The sequence below is a fragment of the Scyliorhinus canicula genome, unplaced genomic scaffold (assembly GCF_902713615.1).
Source record: "Scyliorhinus canicula unplaced genomic scaffold, sScyCan1.1, whole genome shotgun sequence".
Classification (NCBI taxonomy): domain Eukaryota; kingdom Metazoa; phylum Chordata; class Chondrichthyes; order Carcharhiniformes; family Scyliorhinidae; genus Scyliorhinus; species Scyliorhinus canicula.
In genome coordinates, this window is record NW_024055820.1 from 1,915,258 (window position 1) to 1,928,876 (window position 13,619).

A 13,619-nucleotide genomic window follows, 5' to 3' on the forward strand; every position below is an offset into this window, starting at 1 on the left:
ACCACCCGCTTACCCCTGCAGCTTGCCACTCACCATCACATACCCTCCGCACTGTCAGCCACCACATTTAACTCCTCGACGACACCTCTTTCCCACCAGATTCTTCTCATCCAGCCTGAGTGAATATCTTGGCCAACCCATTCCTTCCTCAGCCGAACCTGGTCCGCCACTTTCAGGTGTGTCTCCTTGGGAGCATGGGCCACATCCGCCTTCAGCCCCTTCAGGTGCGCAACACCCGGTCCCATTTGACCGGCCCATTCAGCCCCCTCACATTCCAGGTTATCAGCCGGATCAGAGGGCCTCCTGCCCCCCTCCCCTGCCGATTAGCCATACCCCATCCCTTGGCCACCACTGGCCACCGTCCCCCGCTCTGCCAGTTTCCCACGGCGGCAACACCCCCCCCCCCCCCCTCCAGCACCCCTGCATCCTCCAGCTCCTTCCTGACCATTTCAGCAGCAAACCCGGTACCCCCCCAGGCAAGGACCCCTCGTAGCCGCGCCCCTCCCTTCAGAGCACTCTCATGAGCCAGCTAACTTCTGCTGACCCCGGCGACTTCCGCCCTACCTCCGACTCTTCCCTAAGTGGGATTACCCCTCCTCCTTCATGCCCATACAGTCGGCCCTCCTCCCCCCCCCCCCCCGCTCTTGCGCGGGAAAATAACAGCCAGCAACGGCCCGCGCTTCTCAGCCCCGACTCGCCCCCACCATCCCACAGCGCGGGAAACCCAAGAAAAGCCCGCGCTTTCTCCCTGCCCAACCCCGCCTCCTCTAGGGCAACTCCCATTGCCAGTCCCCCCCCCCCCCCACCAGCTCCCCGCACTCCCCGTTTACCTCCCTGCCCGAACCCGTCCACCAGACCCATACAAAAAGACATAACGACATCACCCCACCCACCCTAAAGCCTACCCACATCTTGCATTAAACAGAGCAAACACAATTACATTATCATTCAAAATTCCCCATCTTAGACCCTCAGTTTGAGTCCAGTTTCTCGGCCTGCGCAAAGGCCCAGGCCTCCTCCGAGGACTCAAAATAATGGTGCCGGTCCTTGTAGGTGACCCACAGATGCGCCAGCTGCAACATGCCAAAGTTCACGCTCCGTCTGTGGAGCACCGCCTTCGTCCGGTTAAACCTGGCCCTCCGTGTAGCCACCTCCGCACTCCAGTCCTGAAGATCCACACCTCCATGTTCCTCCCACTTGCTGCTCCGCTCCCTCTTGGCCTACCGGAGCACACACTCACGATCCACGAACCGGTAAAACCCACCAACACCGCCCGTGGCGGCTCATTCTGCTTGGGCCTCCTGGCCAGTATTCTGTGGGCCCCCTCTAACTCCAGGGTCCGCTGGAAGGACCCAGCTCCCAACAGCGAGTTCTGCACAACAACCACGTAGGCTGCCAGGTCCAACCCCTCCCGGGGGGGGGGGGGGGGGGGGGGGGGTGTTCGGCTGACAAGGGAGGGACTTGATTTTAGAAGCGGAGAAGGGGTCAGGGATGGGCGCTGCCAGGAGGCGGGGCTACAGAGGCACGGGACAGGGGCTGGGGGCAGGGGCTGGGGGCAGGGGCTGGGGGCAGGGGACAGGCCCAGGAAAGGGGTTGGCTGACCGGCAAGGGGGGGGTGGGTGCCCCCCAAATAGGCTGGTCACGTGGGATGTTAGGGGGCTAAATGGGCCGGTGAGGAGGGCAAAGGTGTTTGCGCCTTTTAGGGCTCTAAAGACGGACGTGATAATGTTGCAGGAGGCGCACCTGAAGGTAGCGGACCACCTCAGGTTGAGGAAGAGCTGGGTTAGTCAGGTATTCCACTCAGGGCTAGACACTAAGGCCAGGGGGTCGTGATTCTGGTGAACAAGCGGGTGCAGTTTGAGGTGGGGGTAGTATTGTTTTGGACGGGGGAGGTCGCTACATTATGGATAGCCGTCAGCTGGAAGGGAGGAAGGTGGTCCTGGTCAACATATATGCACCAAACTGGGATGATGTGGATTTCATAAAGAGGGTGCTGGGGAAGATACCCAACCTGGATTCCCACAAGCTGGTTATGGGAGGGGACTTCAATACAGTTATGGATCGAGGCCTGGACTGGTTGTGCTCAAAAACGGGCAGAGTGTCAGCAATGGGAAAAGAGCTGAGGGAGTTCATGAAGCAGATTCCAGGGGGAGGGGGGTCGACCCATGGGAGTTTGGAAGGCCGACAGGGAAGGAGTTTTCCTTTTCTCGCACGTCTATCGGGTCTTCTCCCGGATCGATTTTTTAAAACTGAGTAGGGATCTATTGACAGGGGTGGTGGATGGGCAGTATTCGGCAATCACCATTTCCGACCATGCCCCACATTGGGTCGAGCTACAGGCGAGTGTAGAGAGGTTCCAGCGTCGCAGTGGAGGCTGGATGTGGGAATGCTGGCGGACGAAGGGGTGTGCGAGAGGGTGAGGAAGTGTATACAAAACTACCTGCAGGTCAATGATACGGGGGAAGTCTCAGCAGCGGTGATGTGGGAGATGCTCAAGGCAGTGGTGAGAGGGGAGCTGATTTCAATCCGGGCTCACAGGGACAAGACGGACAGGGCAGAGACGGACCGACTGTTAGCGGAGATCCTGCAGATTGACGGGAGGTATGCGGGGACCCCGAGTGCGGAGCTCTTGAGGGAACGGAGGAGGCTGCAGGCGGAATTTGGGGTGGTGTCCACGGGTAAGGCAGTGGAGCAGCTCAGAAAGGCGAGGGGTGCGGTATATGAACATGAGAGAAAGCCAGCAGGATGCTGGCCCAGCAGCTCAGAAAGGTGAGGGGTGCGGTATATGAACATGGAGAGAAAGCCAGCAGGATGCTGGCCCAGCAGCTCAGAAAGGCGAGGGGTGTGGTATATGAACATGGAGAGAAAGCCAGCAAGATGCTGGCCCAGCAGCTCAGAAAGAGGGAGGTGGCTAGGGCAATAGGTAAAGTGGTGGATGGAGGCGGTAACTTGGTGGCGGATGCGGCGGGTGTGAACAGGGCTTTCAAGGACTTTTATAGCAAACTCTATAGCTCGGAGCCCCTGCGGGGCCGGAGGGGATGAGACGCTTCTTAGATGGCCTGACATTCCCAAAAGTGGGTAAGGAGCTAGCAGAAGGGCTGAGCGCCCCGATCGAAGCTGAGGAGATATTTGAGGGCCTAAAGGCCATACAGTCAGGTAAGGCCCCGGGGCCGGATGGGTACCCGGTAGAAATTTATAAGAAGTTCTCTGGGATATTGGGGCCGCTGCTGGTCAAGGTTTTTAATGAGGCAAGGGACAGAGGGGTGCTGTCCCAGACAATGTCACAGGCCACCATCTGCTTGAAAACAGGACAAGAACCCGGAGTCGTGTGGGTCTTATAGGCCGATCTCCCTTCTTAACGTGGACACTAAACTGCTGACAAAGCTTTTGGCCACGAGGATTGAGGATTGTGTGCCGAGTGATATTAGGGAGGATCAAACGGGTTTGTTAAAGGTGGGAAACTGGTGGTGAATATAAGAAGATTGCTCAATGTGAGCATGATGTCCCCAGCGGGAAAGGAGGTGGAGGTAGTGGTCGCAATGGACGTGGAGAAGGCGTTTGACCGGGTAGAGTGGGACTATTTATGGGAGGTGCCTGGGATGGTTTGAATTGGGGTGAGTTTTATCGACTGGGTCAGGCTGCTATATCAGGCCCAGGAGGCGAGTGTTGAGGACAAACAGGACGACTTCCGACTATTTTAGACTGCACCGTGGGACGGGATGAGACTCTCCGACTGCTGTTTGCGCTATAGAGCCGCTGGCAATTGCACTGAGGGCTTCAGAGGGTTGGAAGGTGCTGGTTCGGGGGGGGGGGGGGGGGGGGGGGGCTTTCAGACCTGATGGTGGGGATGGACGGAATTCAGACGGTTTTCGGGGTACAAATTGAATATGACAAAAGTGAAATGTTTGTAGTTCAGGAGAGGGCCCAAGGGGACCGGCTGAGGGAGCTGCCGTTCCGGTTAGTTGGGGACAGGTTCAGTACCTGGAATACAAGTGGTGCGGGATTGGGGTCGACTGCACAAGCTGAACCTGTCCTGGCTGGTAGATCAAATGCGAGGGGAGTTCCGGAGGTGGGATGCGCTCCCGCTGTTGTTAGCTGGAGAGTACAGACAGTTAAAATAACGGTCCTCCCGAGATTCTTATTCGTGTTCCAGTGCCTCCCCATTTTCATTCCACATTCCTTTTTTAAGAGGGTAAGCAAGATCATTTTGGGCTTTGTGTGGGCGGGCAAGTCCCCGCGAGTGAAGAGGGTGATGCTCGAGCGGAACCGAACTGCACTGCCGAATTTCAGCAACTATTATTGGGCGCCTAACATTGCCATGATAAGGAAGTGGGTGGTGGATCGACTTGGGAGTGGGTGGAGACAGCCTCATGTAGGGGTACCAGTCTGGGGGCGTTGGTGACGGTGACTCTGCCGTTCCCGCCAGGGCGCTTCTCCACCAGTGGTGGCGGCCCTTTGGATCTGGGGGCAGTGGAGGAGGCACGTGGGAGCAACGGGAGCATCGGTCTGGTCCCCGATATGTGACAACCTTTGGTTTGCCCCGGGAGGTTGGATGGGGGGTTCCGGGTATGGCGGAGGGCTGGGATTGAGCGGATGGGTGATTTGTTTTTGGAAGGGAGCTTCCCGAGCTTGAGGGCGCTGGAGGCCAAGTTTGGGTTGACGATGGGAATGAATTCCGGTATATTCAGATGCGGGACATTTGCGCAGGCAGGTGCCATCTTTTCCACTCTTACCTCTAAAGGGAATCCAAGATAGGGTCGTGTCTAGAGGATGGGTGGGGGAGGGAAGTGTCTCAGATATTTACAAGGAGCTCATGGGGGCGGAGAAGACATAGACCGAGGAGCCGAGACATAAATGGGAGGAGGAGTTGGGAGGGGGATGGCCTGTGGGCGGACGCGCTGAGCAGGGTTAATGGGACTGCAACATGTGCCAGGCTTGGCCTGATTCAATTTAAGGTCGTCCTCCGGGCCCACATGGCAGTGTCCCGGATGAGCAGATCCTTCAGCATAGAGGTCAGGTGTAAAATGTCTCAGAGGACCGGCAGACCATGTCCACACATTTCGGGCGTGTCCAAAACTTAGGAGATAATGGTAGGGGTTCAGACGTCATGTCCAGAGTATTGAACACGTGGATGGCAATGGGTTCAGAGGTGGCAATTTTTGGGGTTTCAGTGGCCCCAGAAGTCCAGGGGGGAAAAGAGGCTGACATTTTGGCCTTTGCTTCCCTGGTAGCCCAGAGACAGATACTTCTAGCTTGGAGGGACTCAAAGCCCCCGAAGTCGGAAGCCTGGCTGTCAGACATGGCGAGTTTCCTTGGCTTGGAGAAAGTCAAGTTCGCCTTGAGAGGTTCGTTGTTAGGGTTCACCCGGAGGTGGCAGCTGCTTATTGACTTCTTTGGGGAGAATTAATCGTCAGCAGGGGGGGCAGGGGAATGTGGTATAGAGGGTCATTTAGGCAGATCCTGGTGGGGTGGGCTACGGCAATTGCACTATGTAATTTGTTACTGTACAGTCCTTTTGTTTTCTCATTCCGTAATTCCACTGAGGGCTTCAGAGGGTTGGAAGGGGCTGGTTCGGGGGGGGGGGCTTTCAGACCTGATGGTGGGGATGGACGGAATTCAGACGGTTTTCGGGGTACAAATTGAATATGACAAAAGTGAAATGTTTGTAGTTCAGGAGAGGGCCCAAGGGGACCGGCTGAGGGAGCTGCCGTTCCGGTTAGTTGGGGACAGGTTCAGGTACCTGGGAATACAAGTGGTGCGGGATTGGGGTCGACTGCACAAGCTGAACCTGTCCTGGCTGGTAGATCAAATGCGAGGGGAGTTCCGGAGGTGGGATGCGCTCCCGCTGTTGTTAGCTGGGAGAGTACAGACAGTTAAAATAACGGTCCTCCCGAGATTCTTATTCGTGTTCCAGTGCCTCCCCATTTTCATTCCACATTCCTTTTTTAAGAGGGTAAGCAAGATCATTTTGGGCTTTGTGTGGGCGGGCAAGTCCCCGCGAGTGAAGAGGGTGATGCTCGAGCGGAACCGAACTGCACTGCCGAATTTCAGCAACTATTATTGGGCGCCTAACATTGCCATGATAAGGAAGTGGGTGGTGGATCGACTTGGGAGTGGGTGGAGGCAGCCTCATGTAGGGGTACCAGTCTGGGGGCGTTGGTGACGGTGACTCTGCCGTTCCCGCCAGGGCGCTTCTCCACCAGTGGTGGCGGCCCTTTGGATCTGGGGGCAGTGGAGGAGGCACGTGGGAGCAACGGGAGCATCGGTCTGGTCCCCGATATGTGACAACCTTTGGTTTGCCCCGGGGAGGTTGGATGGGGGGTTCCGGGTATGGCGGAGGGCTGGGATTGAGCGGATGGGTGATTTGTTTTTGGAAGGGAGCTTCCCGAGCTTGAGGGCGCTGGAGGCCAAGTTTGGGTTGACGATGGGGAATGAATTCCGGTATATTCAGATGCGGGACATTTTGCGCAGGCAGGTGCCATCTTTTCCACTCTTACCTCTAAAGGGAATCCAAGATAGGGTCGTGTCTAGAGGATGGGTGGGGGGAGGGAAGTGTCTCAGATATTTACAAGGAGCTCATGGGGGCGGAGAAGACATAGACCGAGGAGCCGAGACATAAATGGGAGGAGGAGTTGGGAGGGGGATGGCCTGTGGGCGGACGCGCTGAGCAGGGTTAATGGGACTGCAACATGTGCCAGGCTTGGCCTGATTCAATTTAAGGTCGTCCTCCGGGCCCACATGGCAGTGTCCCGGATGAGCAGATCCTTCAGCATAGAGGTCAGGTGTAAAATGTCTCAGAGGACCGGCAGACCATGTCCACACATTTCGGGCGTGTCCAAAACTTAGGAGATAATGGTAGGGGTTCAGACGTCATGTCCAGAGTATTGAACACGTGGATGGCAATGGGTTCAGAGGTGGCAATTTTTGGGGTTTCAGTGGCCCCAGAAGTCCAGGGGGGAAAAGAGGCTGACATTTTGGCCTTTGCTTCCCTGGTAGCCCAGAGACAGATACTTCTAGCTTGGAGGGACTCAAAGCCCCGAAGTCGGAAGCCTGGCTGTCAGACATGGCGAGTTTCCTTGGCTTGGAGAAAGTCAAGTTCGCCTTGAGAGGGTCGTTGTTAGGGTTCACCCGGAGGTGGCAGCTGCTTATTGACTTCTTTGGGGAGAATTAATCGTCAGCAGGGGGGGCAGGGGAATGTGGTATAGAGGGTCATTTAGGCAGATCCTGGTGGGGTGGGCTACGGCAATTGCACTATGTAATTTGTTACTGTACAGTCCTTTTGTTTTCTCATTCCGTAATTCTACTGTTTACAATGTCGGAAAATATCTCATTAAAATTATTTATTATAAAAAAAAGTTTCAACACACTGCGTATTTAACACAAATCTAATTTATTTGACTTTTAGCCAGAATATTAGCCCCTGTAAATGGGCTGGAGTTTTGCCATCAGCAGAAGAGACTCAAATGAACATGGTTCAGTCCTGAATGTGAGGAACAGTAAAATCCAATCACTGTGGTTACTTGTGGCCTCGTTGGTGTTTCAGCAGGTTGGATGAAATGGTGAATCCCTTCCCACACCTGGAGCAGGTAAACGGTCTCTCCCCAGTGTGAACTCGTTGATGCACAGTGAGGCTAAATGACTGGGTGAATTCCTTCCCACATTGGGCACAGACGAATGGCCTCTCCCCAGTGTGAATTCGCCGCTGGTGCTTCTGCAGGTCGGATGACTGAATGAATTCCTTCCCACATTGGGCGGAGGCGAACGTCCTCTCCCCAGTGTGAATTCGCAGCTGGTGCTTTGCAGGTCGGAGACTGAAGTAATCCCTTCCCACACTTGGAGCAGGTGAATGGCCTCTCCCCAGTGTGAATTCGCCGCTGGTGCTTCTGCAGGTTGGATGCCTGAGTGAATCCCTTCCCACACTTGGAGCAGGTGAATGGCCTCTCCCCAGTGTGAACTCGCTGATGTTCAGTGAGGGCAGATGATTGTCTGAACCCAGTCCCGCAGTGAGAGCACCTGAACAGTCTCTCGTCAATTTTTAAAAAAATAATTTTTATTCAATTTTTTGCATAATATCAACAACAAAGACAGTTTTGTTTTACAAAGAACAGAAAGAACAGTCTCTCCCCCCCCCCCCCCCCCCCAGTGCGCGCGCATACACAGCGCTAGAGTTAAACTGATACCCATCATTCCCCCAAAACATCTGCCCGTCCCTTCAATAGACAGGACAGAACCCCCCCCCCGCATATACACAGACGAGGAAATGAATTAATGCCCGACATTGGCACAGAACAACTATGCCCGTCCCTTTAGCACAAAACATCCCCCCACCCCCGGTTGCTGCTGCTGGCCTGTTTCTATCGTTCTGCCAGGAAGTCCAGGAATGGCTGCCACCTCCTGAAAAACCCCTGCACTGATCCCCTGAGGGCAAATTTCACCTTCTCTAGCTTGAGAAACCCTGCCATGTCATTGACTCCTGCACTCCCGGCTCCTCCCCAACCCCTAATATTGCGAGCCCCCAGCCCGGATTGACCCTGGATCCTACCACCCTCGACAACGTCTCTGCCACACCCTACCAAAATTCCGCCAATGCTGGGCATGCCCAGAACATGTGGGCATGGTTTGCTGGGCGCCCAGAGCACCTAATACACCTGTCCTCACTCCCAAAGAACCGGCTCATTCTTGTCCCGATCATGTGAACCCTGTGTAGCACCGTAAAGTGTATAAGGCCACGCCTTGCACAAGAAGAGGAAGAGTTCACCCTCCCCAGGGCGTCTGCCCACGTCCCCTCCTCAATCTCCTCACCCAGCTCCTCCTCCCATTTACCCTTCAACTCTTCAACTGAGGCCTCGTCCATCTCCTGCATCACTTCGTACGCTGCCGAGATCCTCCCCTCCCCAACCCACACCCCCGAGAGCACCCTGTCCTGGACCCCACGCGGCGGCAGCAGAGGGAACCCCGCCACCTGCCGCCTGATAAATGCCCTCACCTGCATGTACCGAAAGGCGTTCCCCGGGGGGGGGAGCCCAAACTTCCTCACCAGCTCACCCAGGCTCGCAAATTTCCCGTCCTTAAACAGGTCCCCCAACCTCCTGATACCTGCCCTGTGCCAACTCAGGAACCCGCCGTACCGGGGATCCCATCGAGGCCCCCATCTCCCCCCTGTGCCGCCTCCATTGCCCCCAAATATTGAGGGTAGCCACCACCACCGGGCTCGTGGTATACCTCATTGGAGGGAGCGGCAGCGGCGCCGTTACCAGCGCCTCCAGGCTCGTGCCCACACAGGACGCCATCTCCATCCTCCTCCATGCTTCCCCCTCCCCCTCCATCACCCACTTACGCACCATCGCTGCATTGGCAGCCCAATAGTACCTACAGAGGGTGGGCAGTGCCAGCGCAGCCCCCCCTATTCCTGCCCCGCTCCAAGAACACCCTCCCCACCCTCGGGGTCCCATGTGCCCACACAAACCCCGTAATGCTCCTGTTAACCCGTCTGAAAAAGGCCCTCGGGATAAGGATGGGGAGGCACTGAAACAGGGACAGAAATCTCGGAAGCACCGTCATTTTGACTGACTACACCCTACCCACCAGAGACAGCGGCAACATGTCCCACCTCATAAACTCCTCCTCCATTTGCTCCACCAGCCTTGTAAGGTTAAGCTTATGCAGGACCCACCAGCTCCTGGCTACCTGCACCCCCAGGTACCTAAAGCTCCTCTCCACCTTTTTCAATGGGAGCCTACCAATCCCCCCCTCCTGGTCCCCTGGGTGTACCATAAAAAGCTCGCTCTTCCCAAAGTTGAGCTTGTACCCCGAAAAGTCACCAAATTCCTGGAGAATCCTCATCACCTCTGGCATTCCCCCCACCGGGTCCGCCACATACAACACTAGGTCATTCGCATAGAGCAACACTCGGTGCTCCTCCCCACCATGCACCAGCCCCCTCCAGTTCCTCGACTCCTTCAGCGCCATAGCCAGGGGTTCAATTGCCAGCTCAAAAAGTAGGGGGTACAAGGGACACCCCTGCCTCGTCCCTCGGTGTAACCGAAAATACTCTGACCTCCTCCTATTCGTGGCCACGCTCGCCATCGGGGCCTCATATAACAGCTTCACCCAACTGACAAACCCCTCCCCAAACCCAAACCTTTCCAGCACCTCCCACAAGAATCCCCACTCAATCCTATCAAAGGCCTTCTCCGCGTCCAGTGCCCCCACTATCTCCGCCTCCCCTTCTACCGCCGGCATCATTATAATGTTCAAGAGCCTCCGTATGTTAGTGTTCAGCTGCCTCCGCCTCACAAACCCGGTTTGATCCTCGTAGATAACCTGGGGCACACAGTCCTCTATCCTCGTGGCTAAGATCTTTGCCAACAGCTTGGCGTCCACAATCGAGAGTGAGATCGGCCTGTACGACCCACACTGCTGGGGATTCTTGTCCCGCTTAAGAATCAGGGAGGTCAGCGCCCGAGACATCGTCGGGGGCAAAGCCTCCCCCCCAAAGCCCCCCCCCCCCCTTGCCTCGTTATAGGTCCTAACCAACAGGGGGCCCAACCGGCCCCGGCGCCTTCTCCGACTGCATGTTCCCTATCCCTTTAACTAGCTCCTCCAGCTCAACTGGTGCCCCCAGCCCCTCCACTTGTCGCTCCTCCACTCTCGGGAATCTCAGCCGATCCAAAAAGCGCCCCACCCACCCTCCTCCACCGGGGGTTTGGATCGATACAGTTTCTCATAGAAGTCCCTGAAGACCCCCCCCCCCCCCCGACCCCGACCCCCCCGCCTCCCCCGACCTGACCCCCCCGGCCCGACCACGCCCCCCCCCGTCCCGACCCGACCCCCCCGCCCCGACCCCCCCGCCCCGACCCCCTGCCCCGACCCGAACCCCCCCGGCCCGAACCCCCGACCCGACCGACCCCGACCCCCCCCGACACGACCCCCCCCACCCCCCCGACCCGACCCCCCCGACCCCGACCCGACCCCCCCGACCCGACCCGACCCCCCCGAACCGACGCCACCCCACCCCCCCCCGACCCGACCCCCCCGACCCGACCCCCCCCGACCCCGACCCGACCCCCCCGACCCCGACCCGACCCCACCCCACCCCCCGACCCAAACCCGACCCGACCCCCGACCCAAACCCGACCCGACCCCCCCGAACTGACCCGACCCCCTCAACCCCGACCCCCTCAACCCCGACCCCCTCAACCCCCTCAATCCCGACCCCCTCAATCCCGACCCCCTCGACCCCCTCAATCCCGACCCCCTCAACCCCCTCAATCCCCCTCAATACTGACCCCCTCGTCCCCCTCAACCCCGACCCCCTCGACCCCCTCGACCCCCTCGACCCCCTCAATCCCGACCCCCTCGACCCCGACCCGACCCCGCCCCGACCCCCCCCGCACCCCGCCCCGAACCCCCCCGCACCCCGCCCCGACCCCCCCGCACCCCGCCCCGACCCCCCCCCGCACCCCGCCCCGACCCCCCCGCACCCCGCCCCGACCCCCCCGACCCCCCCGCACCCCGCCCCGACCCCCCCGACCCACACCCAACCCCCCGACCTGATCCGACCCCCTCGACCTGACCCGACCCCCTCGACCTGACCCGACCCCCTCGACCTGACCCGACCCCCTCGACCTGACCCGACCCCCTCGACCTGACCCGACCCCCTCGACCCCGACCCCCTCGACCCCCACCCCCTCGACCCCGACCCCCTCGACCCCGACCCCCTCGACCTCGACCCGCCCCCCCACCCGACCCGCCCCCATCCCGCCCCCACCCCGCCCCCCCCCCCGACCCCACCCCGAACCCCCCCCCGACCCGACCCACCCCGACCCCTAGGGCCAGCGCTGCCCGTTCCCCACAGCGGCAAATCCCCATCCCGACCTCCTCTACCTGCTCCATCTCCTTTGCCACTTCAGCAGCAACCCGGTACCCCCCCTTTCCCCCCCCAAACTTCCCACCACCCCCCCCCAAGCTAGGGCCCCCCTACTTGCGTAACTCCTTCTATTGTACTTCCGTAAGCAACCACTGCTGCTCCCGCCACCCCAAAGACCCTCCCCATTGCAACACAACCACCTCCCCCAGTGACGGTCCCGCCCACTATTCCTCGAGCGCGGCGAACAAAGCCCGCGCTCCCCCCCCCCCCCCCTAACCCCCTGACCCAAAACGCGAGAAAAGGTATATGACCCAACAGGACCGCGAACCCCACCCAACCTCCCAACCGGTGAAGGAAAATAAAAATCCAAAGAAAACAAACGCCCAACTAAACAGATAACAGTCCCTAAAGGCAAAAAAAAAAGCAGAAGGCAAAAAAACCAACATCATCCAACAGAACCGATAAAACAAAAGGATACCAAGGAGGACAAAACCTCCGGGCTGTGTACACCGTTCCCCAGCCCCCAGTCTTCAGTTCAAGTCCAGCTTCTCTGCCTGGACAAAAGACCAGGCCTCCTCCGGGGAGTCAAAGTAGAGCTGGCAGTCTTTATAAGTGACCCACAGGCGTGCCGGCTGCAACAGGCCAAACTTGACCCCTTTCTTGTGGAGCACTGCCTTCGCCCAGTTAAAACCAGCCCTTCTCTTCGCCACCTCCGCACTCCAGTCCTGGTAGATCCAGATCACCGTATTCTCACACTTGCTACTCCTCTCCTTCTTCGCCCAACGCAGCACATACTCGCGGTCGACGAAGCGGTGAAAACGGACCAGCACCGCCCGAGGCGGCTCATTTGGCCTGGGTTTCCTCAGCAGCACCCGATGGGCATCCTCCAGCTCGAAGGGTCCCTGGAACGACCTCGCACCCATTAGCGAGTTCAGCATCATAGTCACATAGGCCTCCAAATCCGAACCTTCCAGCCCCTCTGGGAGGCCCAGAATCCGCAGGTTCTTCCGACGGGCCCGGTTCTCCATCTCCTCCAGCCTCACTGACCACTTCTTATGGAGCGCCTCGTGCGACCCCACCTTCACTGCCAGGCCCAGAAGTTCATCCTCGCTCTCCGAGGCCTTTTGTCGAAGCTCTCGGATCTCCGCACCCTGAGCCGTCTGGGTCGCCATGACCTTGTCCAGGGAGGCCTTAAACGGCTCCAGAATCTCTGCCTTCAGCTTCTTAAAGGGGCGCTGAAGCAGCTCCTGCTGCTCCCGCACTCACTGCTGCCACGCTGCTGCTTCCCCGCCCGCCGCCATCTTGCCTTTCCGGCCTCGCACCTTTTTCTGCTCCAAAGACGATTTTCTGACTGCTCCACTCCTAGTCCAGGCCATCCACCGGTGGAGAATCTGAGGCGTGTTCCCACACGGGGAAAAGTCCAAACAGCACCACTACGGCCCCTTAAAAGAGCCCCGGAAGTCCGTCCCCGCTTCTTCAATGGCCTTGGTGAGATCTTTTCACAGTTCTTCCCTCTGCTGCTAGAATTCGGTTTTCATGAAGGCCGTCAAGTCAGCCTGAGGCCTTTAAGCAGGCCCTTCCCCCGCCTGCGTGCTTGCAGAGGCTATTGTCTGCTGCTGCTTCAGCCCAATCTTTCAGTTTCTGAGGGTCTGATAACCAAGAAACATACCATTCCTGGGGGAAAGTACTCCTCCAACATTCACCTACGCCTTTTCATCGAAATTCCAACCCGTGTTGCTTAAAAAATGCT

The 13,619-nt window shown here is 58.2% G+C and overlaps 1 protein-coding gene across 1 annotated transcript in view; it reads right to left on the minus strand.

Moving 5' to 3' along the window:
• Nucleotides 1-13,619, minus strand: part of LOC119961137 (zinc finger protein 91-like) — a gene marked incomplete at its 5' end in the record, with an annotated part of 114,463 nt that overhangs the window by 65,373 nt on the left and 35,471 nt on the right. The window contains 2 exons of the mRNA XM_038788631.1: nt 7,521-7,766; nt 7,834-8,013. Of these exons, the coding sequence (XP_038644559.1) occupies nt 7,521-7,766; nt 7,834-8,013 (426 nt within the window). The remainder of the gene's footprint in view (nt 1-7,520; nt 7,767-7,833; nt 8,014-13,619) is intronic.